The following is a 16,908-nucleotide window of genomic DNA, read 5'->3' as shown; positions in this document are numbered from 1 at the left end:
TTATCTGCATCTCCTAAGGCATTGGGAATCAGGAAAACAACTATTTTACTAATCTTAGCTTTTCCCTAGAGTCAGTTCATTTTGGTATGAAATATCATCATATCATGAATTGAAATTAATTTTCACATTCTTGTAAGATAAGTAAAAATAGGAACTATGCCTCCATTTTGTCAAAGGTAGGCCAGAAGATTCTATCCTGAACTGTGGCCATCACACCAAGTTGTGACATTTGATATTAGATTCAGAGCTGAAAGCTGCCTTAGGAGTCTTCCTTTCCAATGTTCGTTATATTGTAAAAATGAGAAAATTAAAGCTGAGAAAAATTCCACTTCTAGAGCCCTTTCCTATCACAGTGGTAGGGAAACTATCACAGCACCCCACCAACGTGGTAGGGAAACTAAGGCCTGAAGTGAAGGGACTTTCCTAAAGCCTCTTGACACACATACATACATACATACATACCCCTCACATGAAATGTTCTTCTCATTTACTCAAATCCGATCAGTTTGAATCTTACTTCCTAGCTAGAAATAATCTCTCTTACCTGGAAACTTCTATTGGGCTTCAATCATCCACAACATTTCTATGTTCATTTTATGATTTACAGTACACATAAAAAGAGAAAACTCCACAAGAAAGCAGGCCAGGTGTTTAAGGACAAGGATTCAATGTCATTTTTGCATATGCTTTACACAGTACTTTATATCTAGTAGGATCCCAATTAAAAGAAACTTTTTTATGATGGTGAAAAAGAATGGTTTCCTGGACACTGGAAAACCTTTTATCAGAAACTTGAAAATACCATTGGTACTTAATTGTCTTGGAAGATTTAATATTATAAAGTTGCAAAGGATTTTGAAGATTTTCTATTTCAACTTCCACATTTCATAGATAAGAAAACAGAGGTTAAGTGGTTTGACTTAGATCACACAGGTAGTAAGTAGAACTGGCAACAGAAAAAATCAGGGCAACACTGTGAAATACATTCCAGATGTTTTAATTCTATAATTATTTACTAAATTATATGATTGCACTTCACAGTCCAATTATCAAAAACAAAATTATTTTCAAAACAATTTCCCCCCTGGATGAAAAGAACCAGAGTTCTGTAGATTCATAAAGTTGAATGTTCACAATAACATTTTAACACCTTTAAAAAACTTTTAATATTATACATCTCTTTGTAGCCAATTATTTTATAAAATTTGGTATCGAGTAATTAAGATGTTGAAACAATGTTTACAGTTTCCCCATGAAACCACACTTTTGTTGCTTAGATATTAATTTTGATTGGATGGTACATTTTTGATGAATGGTACATTTTTCCAATCTAGCTTTGGGGAGAGCCTATACATTTTCTTTTTAAAAGATTTTTATTCTCTTTTGTTTTCATATTACTTAAATTTCCCTTTATGTCCCTCTCGCTTCCTGCTCCCAGAGATCCTTTATAACAATTTATTTTTAAAAAAAATAGGAAGAGAAAAATTCTGCAAAACTAATCAATACATTATCCATACCTGAAACTCTCCTCCCCCTTAAAACAAATGGAGATGTCTTATATCTCTTCTTTGAAGCCAACCTTGTTGTCATTTTGACACACTCATTTTTCACTGTCTTGTAGTTATTATCCCATTTTCATTGCTGTGATAATTGTATGGTTTTGTTTTCTTGGCTCTCCTTACTACACTTTGCATCACTTCATGTAAGTCTTTTCATGCTTCTTTGTATTTAATCACAGCCGTCATTTCTTATAGCACAACAACAATAACTTTTATGCTATATCATTTGGAAAATGAAAGTTTGATCCCTACACTTCAGTTCTAACATTTGAATGCTGTGTATCTCACTTAAGATGATCTAGTAGTTAAGTGGGTGTGAAACACTGCCCTCTACTGGATGTATATGGAATTGGGCTAGCACTGTCCAGAATCAAGAAGTTGATTTTAAATTTAGTACTCTGATTTCAGCTTATATGCAAAATGTAAGTCACGATAACATCAGTGAATAGGGTTCAGTTCTTATTCTCAAAGGAGCTAAATGTCACTTTGTATAATGTAGTGTTTCCTATAAGAAAAGGAATTCTTATATTCCTACAAGAATAGGAAACGTGAAACATAAACACTTCTAGATTTCTAGGATAATAAGTTAAATAGGGAAGAAAACTTTAAGAATACAAAGTCTTTATGTAATGTCTTTCTGCTACATCTATGACAGAAATTATTCTGAGAATTCTTTACTCAAACTTCAATTCTAAGCTCAAAATGATGTAGTTATGTGTATATATGCGTATATTATGTGTAGATTTTTAAACTTTTATTTCATTTCACTTAACATTTATTTTCTCTTCTCATTTCCTCTCCTATTTGTAAAATAGGAAAAACAAAAATCAAAACCATGCATACATATATATATATATATATACACATATATATATATACACACACATATGTATTTACTTCAAGAAAAGTGCTCTCAAAGGATTTGAAAGTAATTCTCATTTCTCATAGTTACCTTGTAGTGAGGTAGAAAGCATAAATGCAATTATATTCATTTTACAGATGAAGAAACTGAGGCTCAAAAAGTAGAAGTGATTTTTCCAAGGAATCTGTGACATCATAAATATTAGACAGAAAGGGGTTCTTCAGCAACACAGATGCATCACAATCCCTCCTTTGCCTCAGTAGATCTTAAGAAGTTGTTGTGGATGAAAGGAAAATTCACTATCTGTTGGCCAACCTCCTAAAAATGTATCTCTCCATCTAGTGAGACTGGACTCATACTCAAAACCTTTCCTATTTTATAGGAAAGCTTGTGTTCCCCTGGCATGGCCCTGGCCACTCCTTGCCATGAGAAAACAAGATTTTATTGGAAAATATATCTGAATATATTACATATTATATACATAGGCATACATATTGTATCATTTACTATCAAGTATGAAAGGTATGTATAAATATATACATGTGTGTAAACACATACATATATGTGTGTACACACACACACACATACAGTCTGCTAGGTAATTTTACACATATAGCTTTTTCCCATTTTTTGTAAGATTTAGGACAACTTTTTCCTTTTGACAACCCTTAGGAAACCTGTTTTTGAGCACAGTCATTTCTGTGAGCTTAAACAGCAAGGCTGTCAGGTGGAGAGAGAGAGAATGTGTGAATATTGAGAGAGACAGAAAGGCAGAGAGTATATATGAGAGTTGAGTGAGACAAGAAAAAGAGAGGGAGAGAAAGAGGGAGGGGAGGGGAAGTGTGTGTGTGTGTTAGCAGTATATACCTATATGTATGTAAACATTCTCTAGAAATTGTCCTCTCTCTCACTAAAACATAATGAATGAATAATGAATTACTGACTGAGACATAGTAACCTTCATAATAGATGCTATGTGGCTTATGGAACCAGAAGCAAATTTTATCAATGATTTTACAGACTTTACCAAAGAAGCTACATGTTTTGATAATTAGATTCAAGGATGATACTAATGACTTACATTTATATTAACATTTCACAATACAGATATATTACTTTCTCGTAGCTTCTTCAAAGCCTTATAACTACTAATGCTAAAATTGTGCTACATTTAACTTACTTCACCAACTTAGTGTTTTTGCTGCCTTGGTCTAGCCTGCTTGTCTATTTTTACTTTCTGAGATGCTAGAGGTGCCAGACAGCCCTAGAGATGGCAGTAACAGGGTGGAGGGGATGTGTGCAGGCTCCTTTCAGCCTCACTCCTGAGCCTGAGGCTATAAATTATCAGGAAAGCTGGTGACGAAAGAACTAGCAAGCAAAAGGCCAGTCAGATCTGCAGGACAGGAAGATTTTGTCATCTTTAGGAGTGTTCTCACCCAGTTCCCACTTCACTGACTTTTTATGGAACTCAAAACCAGGAAGAACTTAAATATTCTTTGGTTTCCAAGCTCCATCTTGCTCTCCTTGGTGATGAATAGTTTTGGATCTTTCAGATTTTGACTTTATAGAGTGGGACAGACTCTTAATCTGTTCTGCACATTCCTGGTCTAATCTAGGTTTGAAAACCCCTCTTCATGGCAATTTTGAAGAGAAATCTTTCTAAAAGTTTATGAAGCTAAAAGCATAAAGATATAGTTTGCATAGTTCCATAGTGACATTTTATACAAGATTGCTTTTTAGTCCAGTAATACTATCAAATTTATTAAGTAGTAATGAAAAAAAATCTATATTTTTTCTTCCCATTCCATCTTTCTTTCCTTTTAATTCTCTTCAATCTGGAACTCAAGGCATTCTAGGTGGGAGGGAAGAAAATAGAGGTGTCTAGCAAATAAATGAAAGCGGACCCAGAGGTATTCATAACTGCTCAGTCACAGAAAATTTTGAATCTGGGGATCTCAGAATTTCACAATCTTTGTAAGCTTCCCAAGCCAATGTTTCCTTTCACATCTTCTTTCTACCCTTTATGAAAGAATTCTGGCAAAACCTAGGGCATTTCCATTTGAGGCACTGAACAATTTGAATAAATAAAACTGACATCTTTGTATTTGAACTGGCAGCACTGGCTGACCTCAAAGGAATAAAAGGTTCATAACTTGTTGTCAAAAAGAAAGATGGTCTTATAAATCTTACAAAAATGGAAAAAGCCTTTTCTTTAGGATATAAAGTACAGTAGCCAGAAAAAGAGCTAGAGCAAGAAAAATAAGCAGCTTGTCTGTCAGTTCTCTGCGATTGTATTTTGTGATGAGCTTTCGTCCCAACTGGATAGTTCCTGACATAGACTTGAATTCTTCATTCGCATCCAGGATAGTTCGAGAAGAATTTGCTGAAATGAAAACAGGATGCTATGCTCAATAGATATCATGAAAATGAACAAGGCTCTGGTTCTGCTGGCTAGGCTGCTGAGTATAGCACTGCACTAGAACTCCTGCCCACAGAGCTAAAACTAAGATTGACAAAAGTCAGGAATAAGACCATACAAAACCTGGGACCTTTCTTTCATACCTGGCCTATCTGCTGGTAGCTTTTATTTTAATTGGCTTGAGTCACATGGCAACTCCTACTGGAGGTCAAGATTCAAGAAATCACTAGAGTGCAAAGGCAGAAAACTGTGATTCCTTTTCAGTTACATTTAGTTTTTGATCTGAGGGAGGACAATAACTGTATCAGTGCTCTCCTGCAAAATACTGCTTCAATAGCTCTTCCAAAACGAACTATTGGCTACATTATATTCCATCACTCCAGAATTCCATTACTCTTTATGCACTGTTATGATTAGAATGTATTTTGATGAATGTACTTCCACTTGTGTTTCTCCTATCTTGTCTATTAAATCGTAAACTTCTTGACAGCAAAGATCATGTCTTTTGTTCTATATTGCTCTATTATATTATTCAATATAGAGTTCACACTAAGAATGACACTGTCTGGTACATGATTTATCATTTCAGAGAGTGATTCTGGGGACAAATTTTAAGTATGACTATTAGTTGGACTATTAAATGATGTGCTGGAAGAAAAAAAATAGAACTTAAAAAGAGTAATTGAAAAGACTTTCCTTTTATAATTTTCTTGGAAGTGAAAAACCTGTTGCTATTCTGTATTGAAAATCAACTAAATGGTCTTTAACATCCCCTTCTAGAGTTTCAGATTTTCTTACTTAAAAAAGAATTTCTTAGTGAAATTCAAAATAGAAACACCAACAGTCTAGTCAGCATATTACAACTTCTTTCATCATTTTTAAACCTCCCCAAAACCACAGACATCATGAGAAATTAGATGAAAATATATTTAAGAGCCTCAGATCAATAACAATCTTAGGCAACTGAGCTTCTGGGAAGGAATGGGTCTCCTGACTTTTGTTCTGGTCTTACCTAAAATCTGCATGGCTTCCTCGCTCTGGCGAACCTGCTGGGACATCATTCTGCTAATGCCCATCAAGCTTTCTGTGATGCTACTGGAAGTCTGTGCTAGGGTCTCCTTAGTAGTTTTTCTAAAAAGAATATTAAAAATGTCATTGTTACAGTAACTGGATTTCTGAAAGTAGGATTTAATATCTAAGAGCTCCAAGAAGACAGAAGCTACATCTTACCTAAACTTTTATGTTTTCTCCAGCAATGAATATATTTCCTTTAACAACTACTTGTTATTCTCTGAATAACAACAGTTTAGAGATCATCTAAGTCAATAGTTCTTAAACTTCTGTTCTTAGCATCTTTATACTATTAAAAATTACTGAAGATCTTTCCAGAGTTTTTTTTTTTTTAAGGTGGATTATATTTATAGATATTGACTATATTAGAAATAAAAACTAATTTTGAATTTGTAGACTCTCTGAAAGGGTTTCAGAGATTCCCCCCAGGATCTTCTGGACTACACTTTGAGAAGTATCAATTTAGACCAGTAGTGTCTAATTCAAACAGAAATAGATTCCTGAAGGCAGCATGTTGCCTTAGAAAACCTTATAGTACCTATATTGTATAGAATTTTTTTTTAATTTTGTTAAACACTTCTCAATTATATTTTAATCTGGTTCTGATAACATTCTGGAGTTTTTAAGGATTTTTAGTCTTTCTGAGTTTGCTATTTCTGATGTATACTACTAAAATAGTACATGGTAAGAGCCTTATATAAAAAGATAATAAAAAGGATTATTACCTTTGCCTCATGTCACCTCCTTGAAGAAGTTCTGCTTTTTCTAAATTGTCAATTGCAATTTTACAAGCAAGATTTGCTTTCCTCCATGCAGTCTGATTGCTAGAATCAAAAAGATATATGCAGTCGTTAGTGATAATGAGCTGCCAAGTCTTTCAGTGAATAGAAGAAAATCATGCAAGACAATGGTAGGAGCAGTCTGGTGTCCTTGTCCTCATCTCACTCTAAGCCCATTCTCATGAGATCATTCTGCATCACTGCAGAGAAGAGTACATAACATTATCTGAAGGCTTGTTCCTTTATTGTATCATATAACATGAAAAAATGATAAAAGAGAAAAAAAATCCCAGAGATCCACCTGCCGTCATATTTCATAATGTTGAATTTCATATGAAACTCATACTATTGTGCTACCATCACTAGAGAACAAGATCACAGGATTTCGAATGGGAAGAGTCAGAGACATAAAGAGTCTAAGCACTTGCTTTTATAGTAGAGAAAGTCCTTGGACAAACAGCATTAATTGCTTTTTCAGATAATGGTACAGCTTTGCAATGGTTTCTAATTCAAACTCCTTTTTGATCAAGAGTTTAAATCTCCAAAATTAATATCCTAATTTAAAGCTATAGTCTCTGAATATTAGAAAAATTAAATGCTTTATTTGGGAATCAAATTTGGGATTTTGACAGCAAACTCAAACTAATTAGATTAACCATTATAATTTTATAAGAATTTATATTGAAAAGTGTTTGAAAATAAATATGGCTAAAAATATAATAGGTTCACATTTTAATAAAGCAACTACTCCATTATGATTAAAAGCCTTGTTTTTTTCTTTCTTCTATAATTTACTCAATTACATTTGCAAAGTGAAGGCATTTCCTAACAGTATGGGGATGAAAGAAACTCATGTGATATACAAACACAATTAAGTCATCACCTAATGACAAGAAAAAAAAAAGAAAAAGTAATGTTTACATAATTTACTATGTATCAGGTACTATACTAAGTGCTTTACAATTATTATCTCATTAGATCCTCAGAACAACCCTGGGAGATAGGTTCTAATGTTAATCCCATTTTACAGAGAGGGAAACTGAGACAAGCAGAGGTTAAGTGACTTGCCCAAGTCACACAGCTAGTAAGTAAGGTAGAATTTGAAATTAGGTCCTCCTATGTCTATCCACTATATCATTAAGTGTCCCAGCACATGGACAAAGCTGATCAGTGAATTAATCCAAAAGAACCAATATAGAATGATTTCACTAACCTGAGCATTTGCTTCTTGTGATTCTCAACTTCCTGGAGCAAAACTTGTTTCTCAGATTCTTTATCCTGTTCCTTAGCCATCTGCTCAAGTTCCTTTAGATGAAAATAATTGTGTGTGAAAATATTTTAAAGCTAATTCATTTGTTAAAAACACATAAAATGTATTCCAGTTGTGGAGTTCAGAAAATAAATGGATGCTTCTGACAGCTGAGTTAAAAGCAGATATGTATAATGTACTTACTGAATAACAATCAATAAAATATAAAAGATAATTGGTGACATAAAGAGTTCACAATTTTATTCCATTTGTTGCTATCCCCAAAATTGAAAATTGTAATTTATCACTGTTTCTTTGAGAGTTCCCTCCTTAAGTTGGTGGATGACATATACAAATGAAAATGAATTAAAATGAATCGACAATGAATTGACAGCTTACTAGATAGAGAATTGGCTGCAAAGTCCAACAAGACTTTAAGTTCAAGTCCCAACCTATTAGCCTGTCCCTTTAACATTGTGGCTGTAGGTCCTTGAAAAAGTCATTTTACTTCTTAAAGAATTCTGGGCAACTCTTTAAGACTAAAAGTTGCAGAGAAAATGCCTGCTTACATTAACATGCAGAGTTTCCTTAACTTCAACTTCCTGAAATTATGGCTCCAGTCTCTATGCCTATCTTTAAGAGAATGCCACAAAACTAGTGTTGGAAATCTCTGGTCTACAAAGTTTTGCATCTATTATGTGCCATCAAAAATTCAATGAAAAGTGTATTTCCCTGTCACCCATACTAAGTCGTTATGGCCCAAGTTACCTTTCTTCTGTTCACTTGAAAAAACAACTTTCAGATTCACTGTAACTATGGAAGTCAACATTCTAGTCACTTTAAAGAGTCAGAAGGGACCATCATCTCACTCAACCCCTTCATTTTATAAACAAAAAACCTGAGGCCTAGTAGGGGAAGTAACTTGCCCAAAGTCATATAGCAAGTTGGCAGTGGAATTCAAGTGGTCCAAAGGATGTTGTTATTATGCTAATTTATCTTATGATATGTGAGATTTTGTTTGATCAATTTCCCAAACATTTGAATGTCTGAGTTGATATTGTATTGGCTTAGGAGTTACTTTCAAAACCTGACTTTCTTCTGCTTTTCTTCAACTAATGCTGAGGACTAAGCAAAGCAGGACAAAGAAGGGATAAGTTAGCCATGAAGAATTGGGGAGCCTTCACCCTAAAAACTGAAGAGAAAAACCCAGGGAAAGGAAAGGAAAAGAGTATAAAACAGACACAAACCATCTGACTTACAACAAATCAATGTGAGTTCTAACAAAATTGATCATATAAGCTCTCTGGACCTCAGTTTTGTCACCCAATAAATGATAGGTTTATACTGGATGAACTCCAAACTCTCTTCGCTCTAAATTCTTGGATTAAAAGGGCTGCTGCTACACCAAGCCAATAAAAAGACATGAAGCAAGCAGTAACACTTTTAAATGGGAACAGACCAGAGAACTTGAGGTAGTTCTGGTAAGAGAAGGGAAGTGAAGACAACTCTTCTAGCCCACTCCCATTCACAAACATACAGATTTTCAAACACATAACAAATCAGTAGCATTTACTATACACAGAATACTATCCTTTATCATGGTAATTCTTTAGTTTCATTTTTCCCAACTACTTCAAAAATCTTCGTTGCCAAGAAAATTCTGGCACTGTTTATGTTTTGCTTTTTTTGGGGGGAGGGGAAAATGAGAGGGAGGAAGTTAAACATTAGATTTGATACATAAGATACCAAACATCTAAGAAACAAGCATTCTATCTATCTATATTCTAATTCTAGACAAAAGTAGGTTAGAAATACCTGGGAATTAGAAGCAGAAAATATAAAGAATGAAGGTGTCCAACTTGGTTTTGGAACAGGAGGGCTGTTTCAGATGGCTGTATTTTTTACCTTATTTTTGTAGTAAGTCAATATAGAACTGAAATCACTTAGATCTTTATAAAGTTTATAAAGAAGTTAATCATTTTAAACCTTCATCCCCATCCCAGCTGGTCTCCAGAAAAACAGCCACCTTCATTATAACACACCAAGAGGCCCCTGGTTCAGTGGCTGCTCACCTGTATTCTGAGGCGTAAATGGTGAAACTTCTCCTTTACTTTGGCATTCAGTTCTGTAAGTGTGCTCAATGGTCCCGAACAATCCCGAATATCCTAAGAAACAGGGGAGATATGAGTGCTTTCTTCTCAATAAAGCATCTTCTGTTTCTTCATTTGTAAAATGAGCAGGTTGTCCTATCAGGTGGTCCAGGTCCCCACAGGGATTCCTAAGACCCTTTCGGGGTGGGGGTGGGGGGTTTGAGAGCAAGACTATTTTCATAATACTAAGCTGTTTTCATTTCTAACATGGTATGCATAGGTAAATATAACTCACATAAAAGCATTTTAAGAAGGAGGATCCTCAATCATTTTTTATGAGATAAAGAAGTTCTGAGAACCAAAAGCAAAAGAATTACTGGTCAGAGAAACTTTTGAGGACTCTTCTGCCTCGAACATGCTATGATTCCATGCCTGTAGAACTCAATGTCTACCTAGTTTTATTAATTTTCTTCTCTGAAACAAGATAACTCAAAATGTCATATTATTCCTAAAATGTAATATTTCAGGGAAAAGAACAGAGAGACAAACTACTCTAGTTTGACAAAGTTATTAGCCCCAAACAATTATTAAAATGCAAGCTACTTAATATATAGTACACACAAATGTCTCCAGATTTATGAGCATTTTCTTCTTAACTCCACAACATTATTATTGTCTTTATTTTTCAGATGAGGAAATTGAGACTCAAAACTCAGAAAAGTAAAGTGACTTGCCTGGTAGTGACATAAATAATGGCTTTCAACCCTAAGCCCAGTGCTTTTGCCACTACAAAATTAGATTTAAGTTTTTTGAAAGTGAAAGCAATTGGTTGGAATGCAATAGACAACACATCACAAAGAAATCAGTATTTTAAAAATGAATATTATAACTCCCTTAAATGGCACAACATAAAATACTAAAAACTAAATAGAATATACAAAATCTTCATGAATCTTAAAGAATCCAATGCAGTGTTTGAAATTTTATTCTGAACCTAACCAACACCAAATAAAACAAGCATTACTAAATATTTACGGGGGGGGGGGGATACATTACATATGAAATTGCAAATACATATAGCTTGCTTTTCCCTTGAATATGTATTAACTTCAACATATAATTTTCTTACTAGTCTGCTTTTTAATTCTCTTCTATTTCAACAGACCTCTCTTCTTTCTTTCCTTTTTTCTTCAATCCTAATGTTAACCCAACTCTACTCAAAATCCCTTGCAACTCATTCTATCACCAACAAAACAACTGAGGATTGAAAGAAACGAATTGCAATATTGTACAGAAGCTTCAAAGGGTATATTTCAAATTTATTTGACAGTTTTTTCTTTCTTGTGATTTTTTTCCCCTTTTGTTCTGATATTTCTTGCACCACATGACAAATATGGAAATGTGTTTAAAGGACTATATACATTTAATCTATATCAGATTGCTTGCTGTCTTGGGATAGAAGAAAGTAATGGAGAATAGAAGAAAAATTTGGAACAAAAAATCTTACCAAAAAATGAACATTGGAAATTATCTTAAATGTATTTAGAAAAATAAAATACTATGGAAGAAAATAAATAATCAGAAATATTGCCAAATATAATTATGAGAACCACACTTCTCAGATTTTGAATCAACACTCCTGAACTCAAATATGTTGTTCCATTCAAAAAATGGGGAAAAAAAAAAAAGCCAGTTACAGTTAATAATTTTTTAATTCAGAAGATATAGTCACCATACTTAGAAGTTTATAAATTATAAAACTGAACAATAGAGTAGCTATAGGAAAAGTGATAAAAAGCATTTAGTTTCTTTATATGTGCTCACAAAGTCTGCAAAGGTATTAGAAAATTATTCCTTTTCTAAAAAGTCAAAATTGATGCTGCTGCTAAGGATAACAAAGAGATGTATGGTTGAGCATAATACAAATAATAACAGAATATAGCTAGCATTTATATAGTGCTTATTATATGCTAAGTACTGTACAAAGTACTTTACAAATATTATCTCATTTGATCTTCACAACTATCTTGGGAGACAGCTATTAACTCTATTTTACAGAAGAGGAAAGTGACTTGGCTCTACTTGCCCAAGATCACACAGCTATTAAATGTTTGAAGCTAGATTTAAATTCAGATCTTCCTGAATTCATGTCCAAAGCTCTAACCACTACACTACTGAAGTAAGGTATACCACTTATCAATGTGATCTGCAAGCAAGAAATGGTATGAAAAAAACAATATTCAAATACATGCATCACTGGAAACAAAGAAAGTGGGTATGCAAAAGAGCAAATGCAAGAGATGGACAGCTCTAGTACTGCATTGATCAGTAAGTCAACAAAAATTTTATAATCACTATAAGCTAGGAACTGCGCACTAAGGACATAAAAATAAAGCTCTCTAAAATGTACAAGTGACCTCGGTTCTGTAATGGGTTGAGGCTTGAGATGATGCACTGAGGTCCCAAGCACATGAGGCTAAATAGTAATTGGACCATACTCTATTAATATATAAGCTTGGAGATAGAATGGCCCCGCCCACTCTTTGTGCAAGTCCTGATGTGTTGTATAGGAAATGACGATTTTGGTGAGTGGAGGCAGGGGAGTGGAAAAGGAAGGGGAGGAGAGACTGCTTGCTTTTGCCATTGCGAGGACCTTTCAGCTCAGATTCCCCCTCTGTTAGCTGGCTTCCTGTCGCAGCTGCCCAAATTGCTATCGCAATCTTTCTTGCCTATATTTGCTATCGCAATCCTTATTCACCTCTTCACTTCAATAAAGATTGAAGATTTTCCCCTTAACCTGAATTCCTGACTCCGGCTGATTTTAAATACGCGGTCATTACAGGTTCATCCTATCTTCTCCAGCAGATTGCTTACTCTTCACCATTCTTACTCTCTTATTTATCATCAATCTTTCCCTGTATTTTGGATATTTTCATACTGTCTACATACTCTTGTCTCCCTCATTTTCAAAAAACTCATCACTTGATCCATCCATTTCTGCCAGTTCTCATTCTCTATCTCTTCTTTCTTTTGTGGCTAAACTTTTTAAAAAATTATTATTATAACTTTTTATTGACAGTACATATGCATGGGTAATTTTTTACATTATCCCTTGCACTCACTTCTGTTCCGACTTTTCCCTTCCCTCCCTCAACCTCCTCTCCTAGATGGCAGGCAGTCTTACACATGTTAAATGTGTTATATCTTAGATACTATATATATATATATATATATATCTTAGATACAATATATGTGTGCAGAACTGAACAGTTCTCTTGTTGCACAGGAAGAATTGGATTCAAAAAGTAAAAATAACCTGGGAAGAAAAACAATCCTGGGTCCTCTTCCTTGTGGTATTTCACTAGGTAATCTAATGAGGTGAATCCCACAGATTCAATTCTCATCTCTAAATTGATGATTATCTGATCTATTCATCTAGCACCTCCAAACTTACATCTCCAATTGCCTATTGGATAAATTGGTTGTCCCACAGACATCTCAAACTTAACATATGCAAAATTGAACTCATTAGCTTCGTTTAAAATCTAACCAGCTTCCAAACTTATTGTCAAAGCTATCAGCATCATCTCAGGCATTAAGACTAGAAACCTAGGTATCATCCTCAACTCCTCACTTACTCTCACTTATCATATCTAATCTTTTCTCAAGCCTGTCAGTTCTACTTTTGCATTATGTCTCTTACTGTCTCCTCTTCTCTGACACTGCCATCACCCTGATCACCTCCTGCCTGGTTGGTTTTTCAGGTTAGTCTCCTTGCTTCAAGTCTCTCCATACTACCAATCAAGTTTCCACTTAACTATTAAACTGGTCTTCCTTAAATGTAGGTTTGGCCATATCACTCCCCATTTAATAAAATATGATTACCTGTGAACAAATGCCAAATAGTCTAGCTCTCTTCTACCTTTAAAGTCTTCTTACATCTTACTTCCTCTCATATACTCTACTAGCCTCTTTGCTGCTCTTTAAACAAGAAGGTTAAACTCACCTTCTAACTTCAAGCATTTCCACTGCCTGTCCCCCAAACTCACTCCATCCTCATTTCTCTCTCCTGAATTCCATCAAATCTCAGCTCGTGTCCTACCTTCAAAAAGAATCCCTTCCGAATCTTACTCAATCTTAGCACCTTTTCTAGGAGATTATCTCCAGTTTACCCAGTATGTATCTTGTTTAAACAATCATTTGCATGTAATCTCCCCCATCAAACCTTGAACTTGAGACCAAGAATATTTTACCCTCTTTCTTTGTATTCCCAGCCTTAGCAAAGTATCTGGTATATAATTTGCTTGAGGGTAGAGTAGCTGCCTCACTGGGGACCTAACTGGCCAGTTCCAGCTAGGTTACAAAGCTTGCTCCTTCCTTCTCTTTTTCTTTCCTTCCTTTCCCCCCTTCTCTCCCATCACTCACTCTATCCACATAAGGAATCATACTCTTACCTGTGGGAGTTCTGCCCAGAGGAATATAAATTTTGATGGCTGAACCCTAGAAAGAGATCTTGGAGTTTACAGGTTAACTTTCTTTATTATGGACCACGCCTTAAACCCAAATCATTCGGGCTTTCACTGATAGGTCAAAAATGGGACCCAGTCTCACTTGGTCATGGTTTGGATTCTAATGGCACAGAGTAAGTATAACTGTTTCTGCTTTGGCTAAAAAATTTGAGTGTTCCCTCCCCCAATGATTTTATTTATTTTTTGACTAGTTAAAAAAGGCCTTTCTTTGTCTCATTTTTACCCAAGCTTAACAACCGAGTGGACATTATTTCAAACAAAATAATACCTGGGAAAGACCTTAGCTAAAAAAGGTTAAGGCCTTTCACCCCATATCCTGTGTCATTTCTAACTTGTTCTGATCTATATATTGCCATTGGATCCAAATAGCTCCAGAAGAGAGAGTGAGACTGTTGACTTTGCAAAGCACTTCTTCACTTAAATCCAATTCATTTGGAATCATAACATCTCCTACTTGATGTGATGATCCTTTTCCAGAATAAAACAACCATAAGTTACCACCCATCATTTCTTACCTGAATTGCAATGGTTTCCCAACTGGTTTCAATGTCTCTTGTCTCTTATCAATCCAATCCATTCCCCACAAAGCTGCCAAAGTAATTTCCCTAAAGTGCTATCAGATCCTGTCTGTCGGCATTCCCACTCCTTGACAATCTTCAGTGACTTCCTAATACCTCCAGGACTAAATGTTTGGCATTTAAGACTCTTCACAACCTGGCCCCTTCCTACCTTTCCAGTTTTCTCTTTTCCATGTATTCTATAATACAATTACATTGGCCTACTTACTCCTTCCAAAATATAGTCACTTTCTGTCTCCATGTCTTTCCGTTATTTCTGGAATACTCCTCCTCCTCACTTTTGAAATCCTTTATGTTTTATAAGATGATGCTCAAAATCCACCGTTAAGTTCCCCTAACCCTTAGAGTTTTTCCTAATAAGGTTACTTTCCTTCTTCCATACTTCTTGTAGGTGCCTAATTTTTTTTTAACCTATTGTCTCCTCAATAAGTATAATGCCCCTAGAGGGCAGGGACTATTTCTGTGTTTTGTTTTTTTGTCTCCAGGAACACAAGATAAATGCTAGCTTATTCAATGACTGATTTTGTCTTTGTAGCACAAGGCATGGCGGGCTGAATAAACATTTGTGATCAGTAAGACCTACAACGCCCTGGCCGAGAGCGAGCACCAGATCTGGATTGGAATCCTGGCCGCTCCAGGTGAGTGATCATGAGCAGAACACTTAGACTCACTGAGCTCAACTATAAAATGTAAGATGCTTGTTCAAGATCCCTTTAGTTCTATCGCTATCTTGTCTCAATCGATCCAAGAGAAGGAAGATCAAAGTGAAGTTAGAAGGCAGAAGCATAGCTGGGAAGTGGGGCGGGGCATAAAAGACCAATAGAACTATAGATGGAGGGGAACCGAAGGCGAGGTCCAATAAAAAGCGGGAACAGGTTGTGGCGGCCCAATGAAAACGAAGGAGGGGCTGAAACCAATAGAATGGAGGAGTAGGAACTTCACCAATGAAGGGGGAAGGGGCGAGAGAGACCAATGAAAATGGAAGGGAGATGCAGAAGGGAACAACAGAAACATTGGAGGAAAGCGGGATTGAAGCCAACGGAAGGGGGGACGGGAAGGCGCGAGAAACTCAGGACCAAGGTGGGAGGGCTGGGGGTGGGGAAGGCTGGTCTGAGGGCCGTGGTGCGGTCCGCCTTGGTCCTATACGAGAGGAGAAGGCCGAGGTTTTTCAGAGTTATAGTGAGAGGGAAGGGTTGCTCGAGCAGAGTTTCACTACCTGGATAAACGCTTTAACTTCCAAGTCGAATATGACAATCTCTTGGTTACACATCCGGACGTGGACATCCAGGGTAGTCGCCATCTTGGAGACCGACTACGGGCCTCCGTAGAGACCAAATCAAATTGCGTTTCCTTATTTACGCGTTCTCCCGACGCTGTTACAGTGCCGTCTACAGGCAGGTCTCTGAAGACTCGGAGGACTATTGGAACTAGCAGGGACCTTTGATACTCCGGAGCCTTACTCCGTTTTGAGATGAGGAGGCTGAGAACATACTCTTAGTACGTGGCACAGCTGGCGTTAGAAACCAGGAACTCGCGTCTTCTGACTTTAAATCATTCCAGTTTAACAACAAGCATTTAAGTGCCTACTGTGTGCCTGGCACTGCTCCAGCGCTGCGGGATACAACGACCAAAAATCCCTGCGCTCTCGGTTTACATCCTGTAGTGGGGCTGGTGGTTAACACGTAGCCAGTTAAGTGAATACTAAGTAATCTAAAGCAATTGAGAAAGTTGGGGAAGAGTAATTCCTGAGCCGCTTTTGGTGGGAAGTGAGA

General features: G+C 36.0%; 1 protein-coding gene across 1 annotated transcript; it reads right to left on the bottom strand.

Moving 5' to 3' along the window:
- Positions 1-2,847: 2,847 nt before the first annotated feature.
- Positions 2,848-16,469, bottom strand: BNIP1 (BCL2 interacting protein 1). The gene is made up of 6 exons (XM_051978917.1): positions 16,353-16,469; positions 10,012-10,104; positions 7,904-7,995; positions 6,637-6,735; positions 5,853-5,971; positions 2,848-4,804 (listed from the first exon to the last, which is right to left on the bottom strand). Exons 1-6 carry the CDS (start codon positions 16,434-16,436, stop codon positions 4,608-4,610), a joined length of 684 nt encoding a protein of 227 aa, XP_051834877.1. The 5' UTR covers positions 16,437-16,469; the 3' UTR covers positions 2,848-4,607.
- Between the last annotated feature and the right edge of the window lie 439 nt (positions 16,470-16,908).

Source organism: Antechinus flavipes, chromosome 2 (assembly GCF_016432865.1).
Source record: "Antechinus flavipes isolate AdamAnt ecotype Samford, QLD, Australia chromosome 2, AdamAnt_v2, whole genome shotgun sequence".
Lineage (NCBI taxonomy): Eukaryota > Metazoa > Chordata > Mammalia > Dasyuromorphia > Dasyuridae > Antechinus > Antechinus flavipes.
Note: the sequence above shows the minus strand (reverse complement) of the source record. Positions and strands in the feature narration are given on the sequence as shown.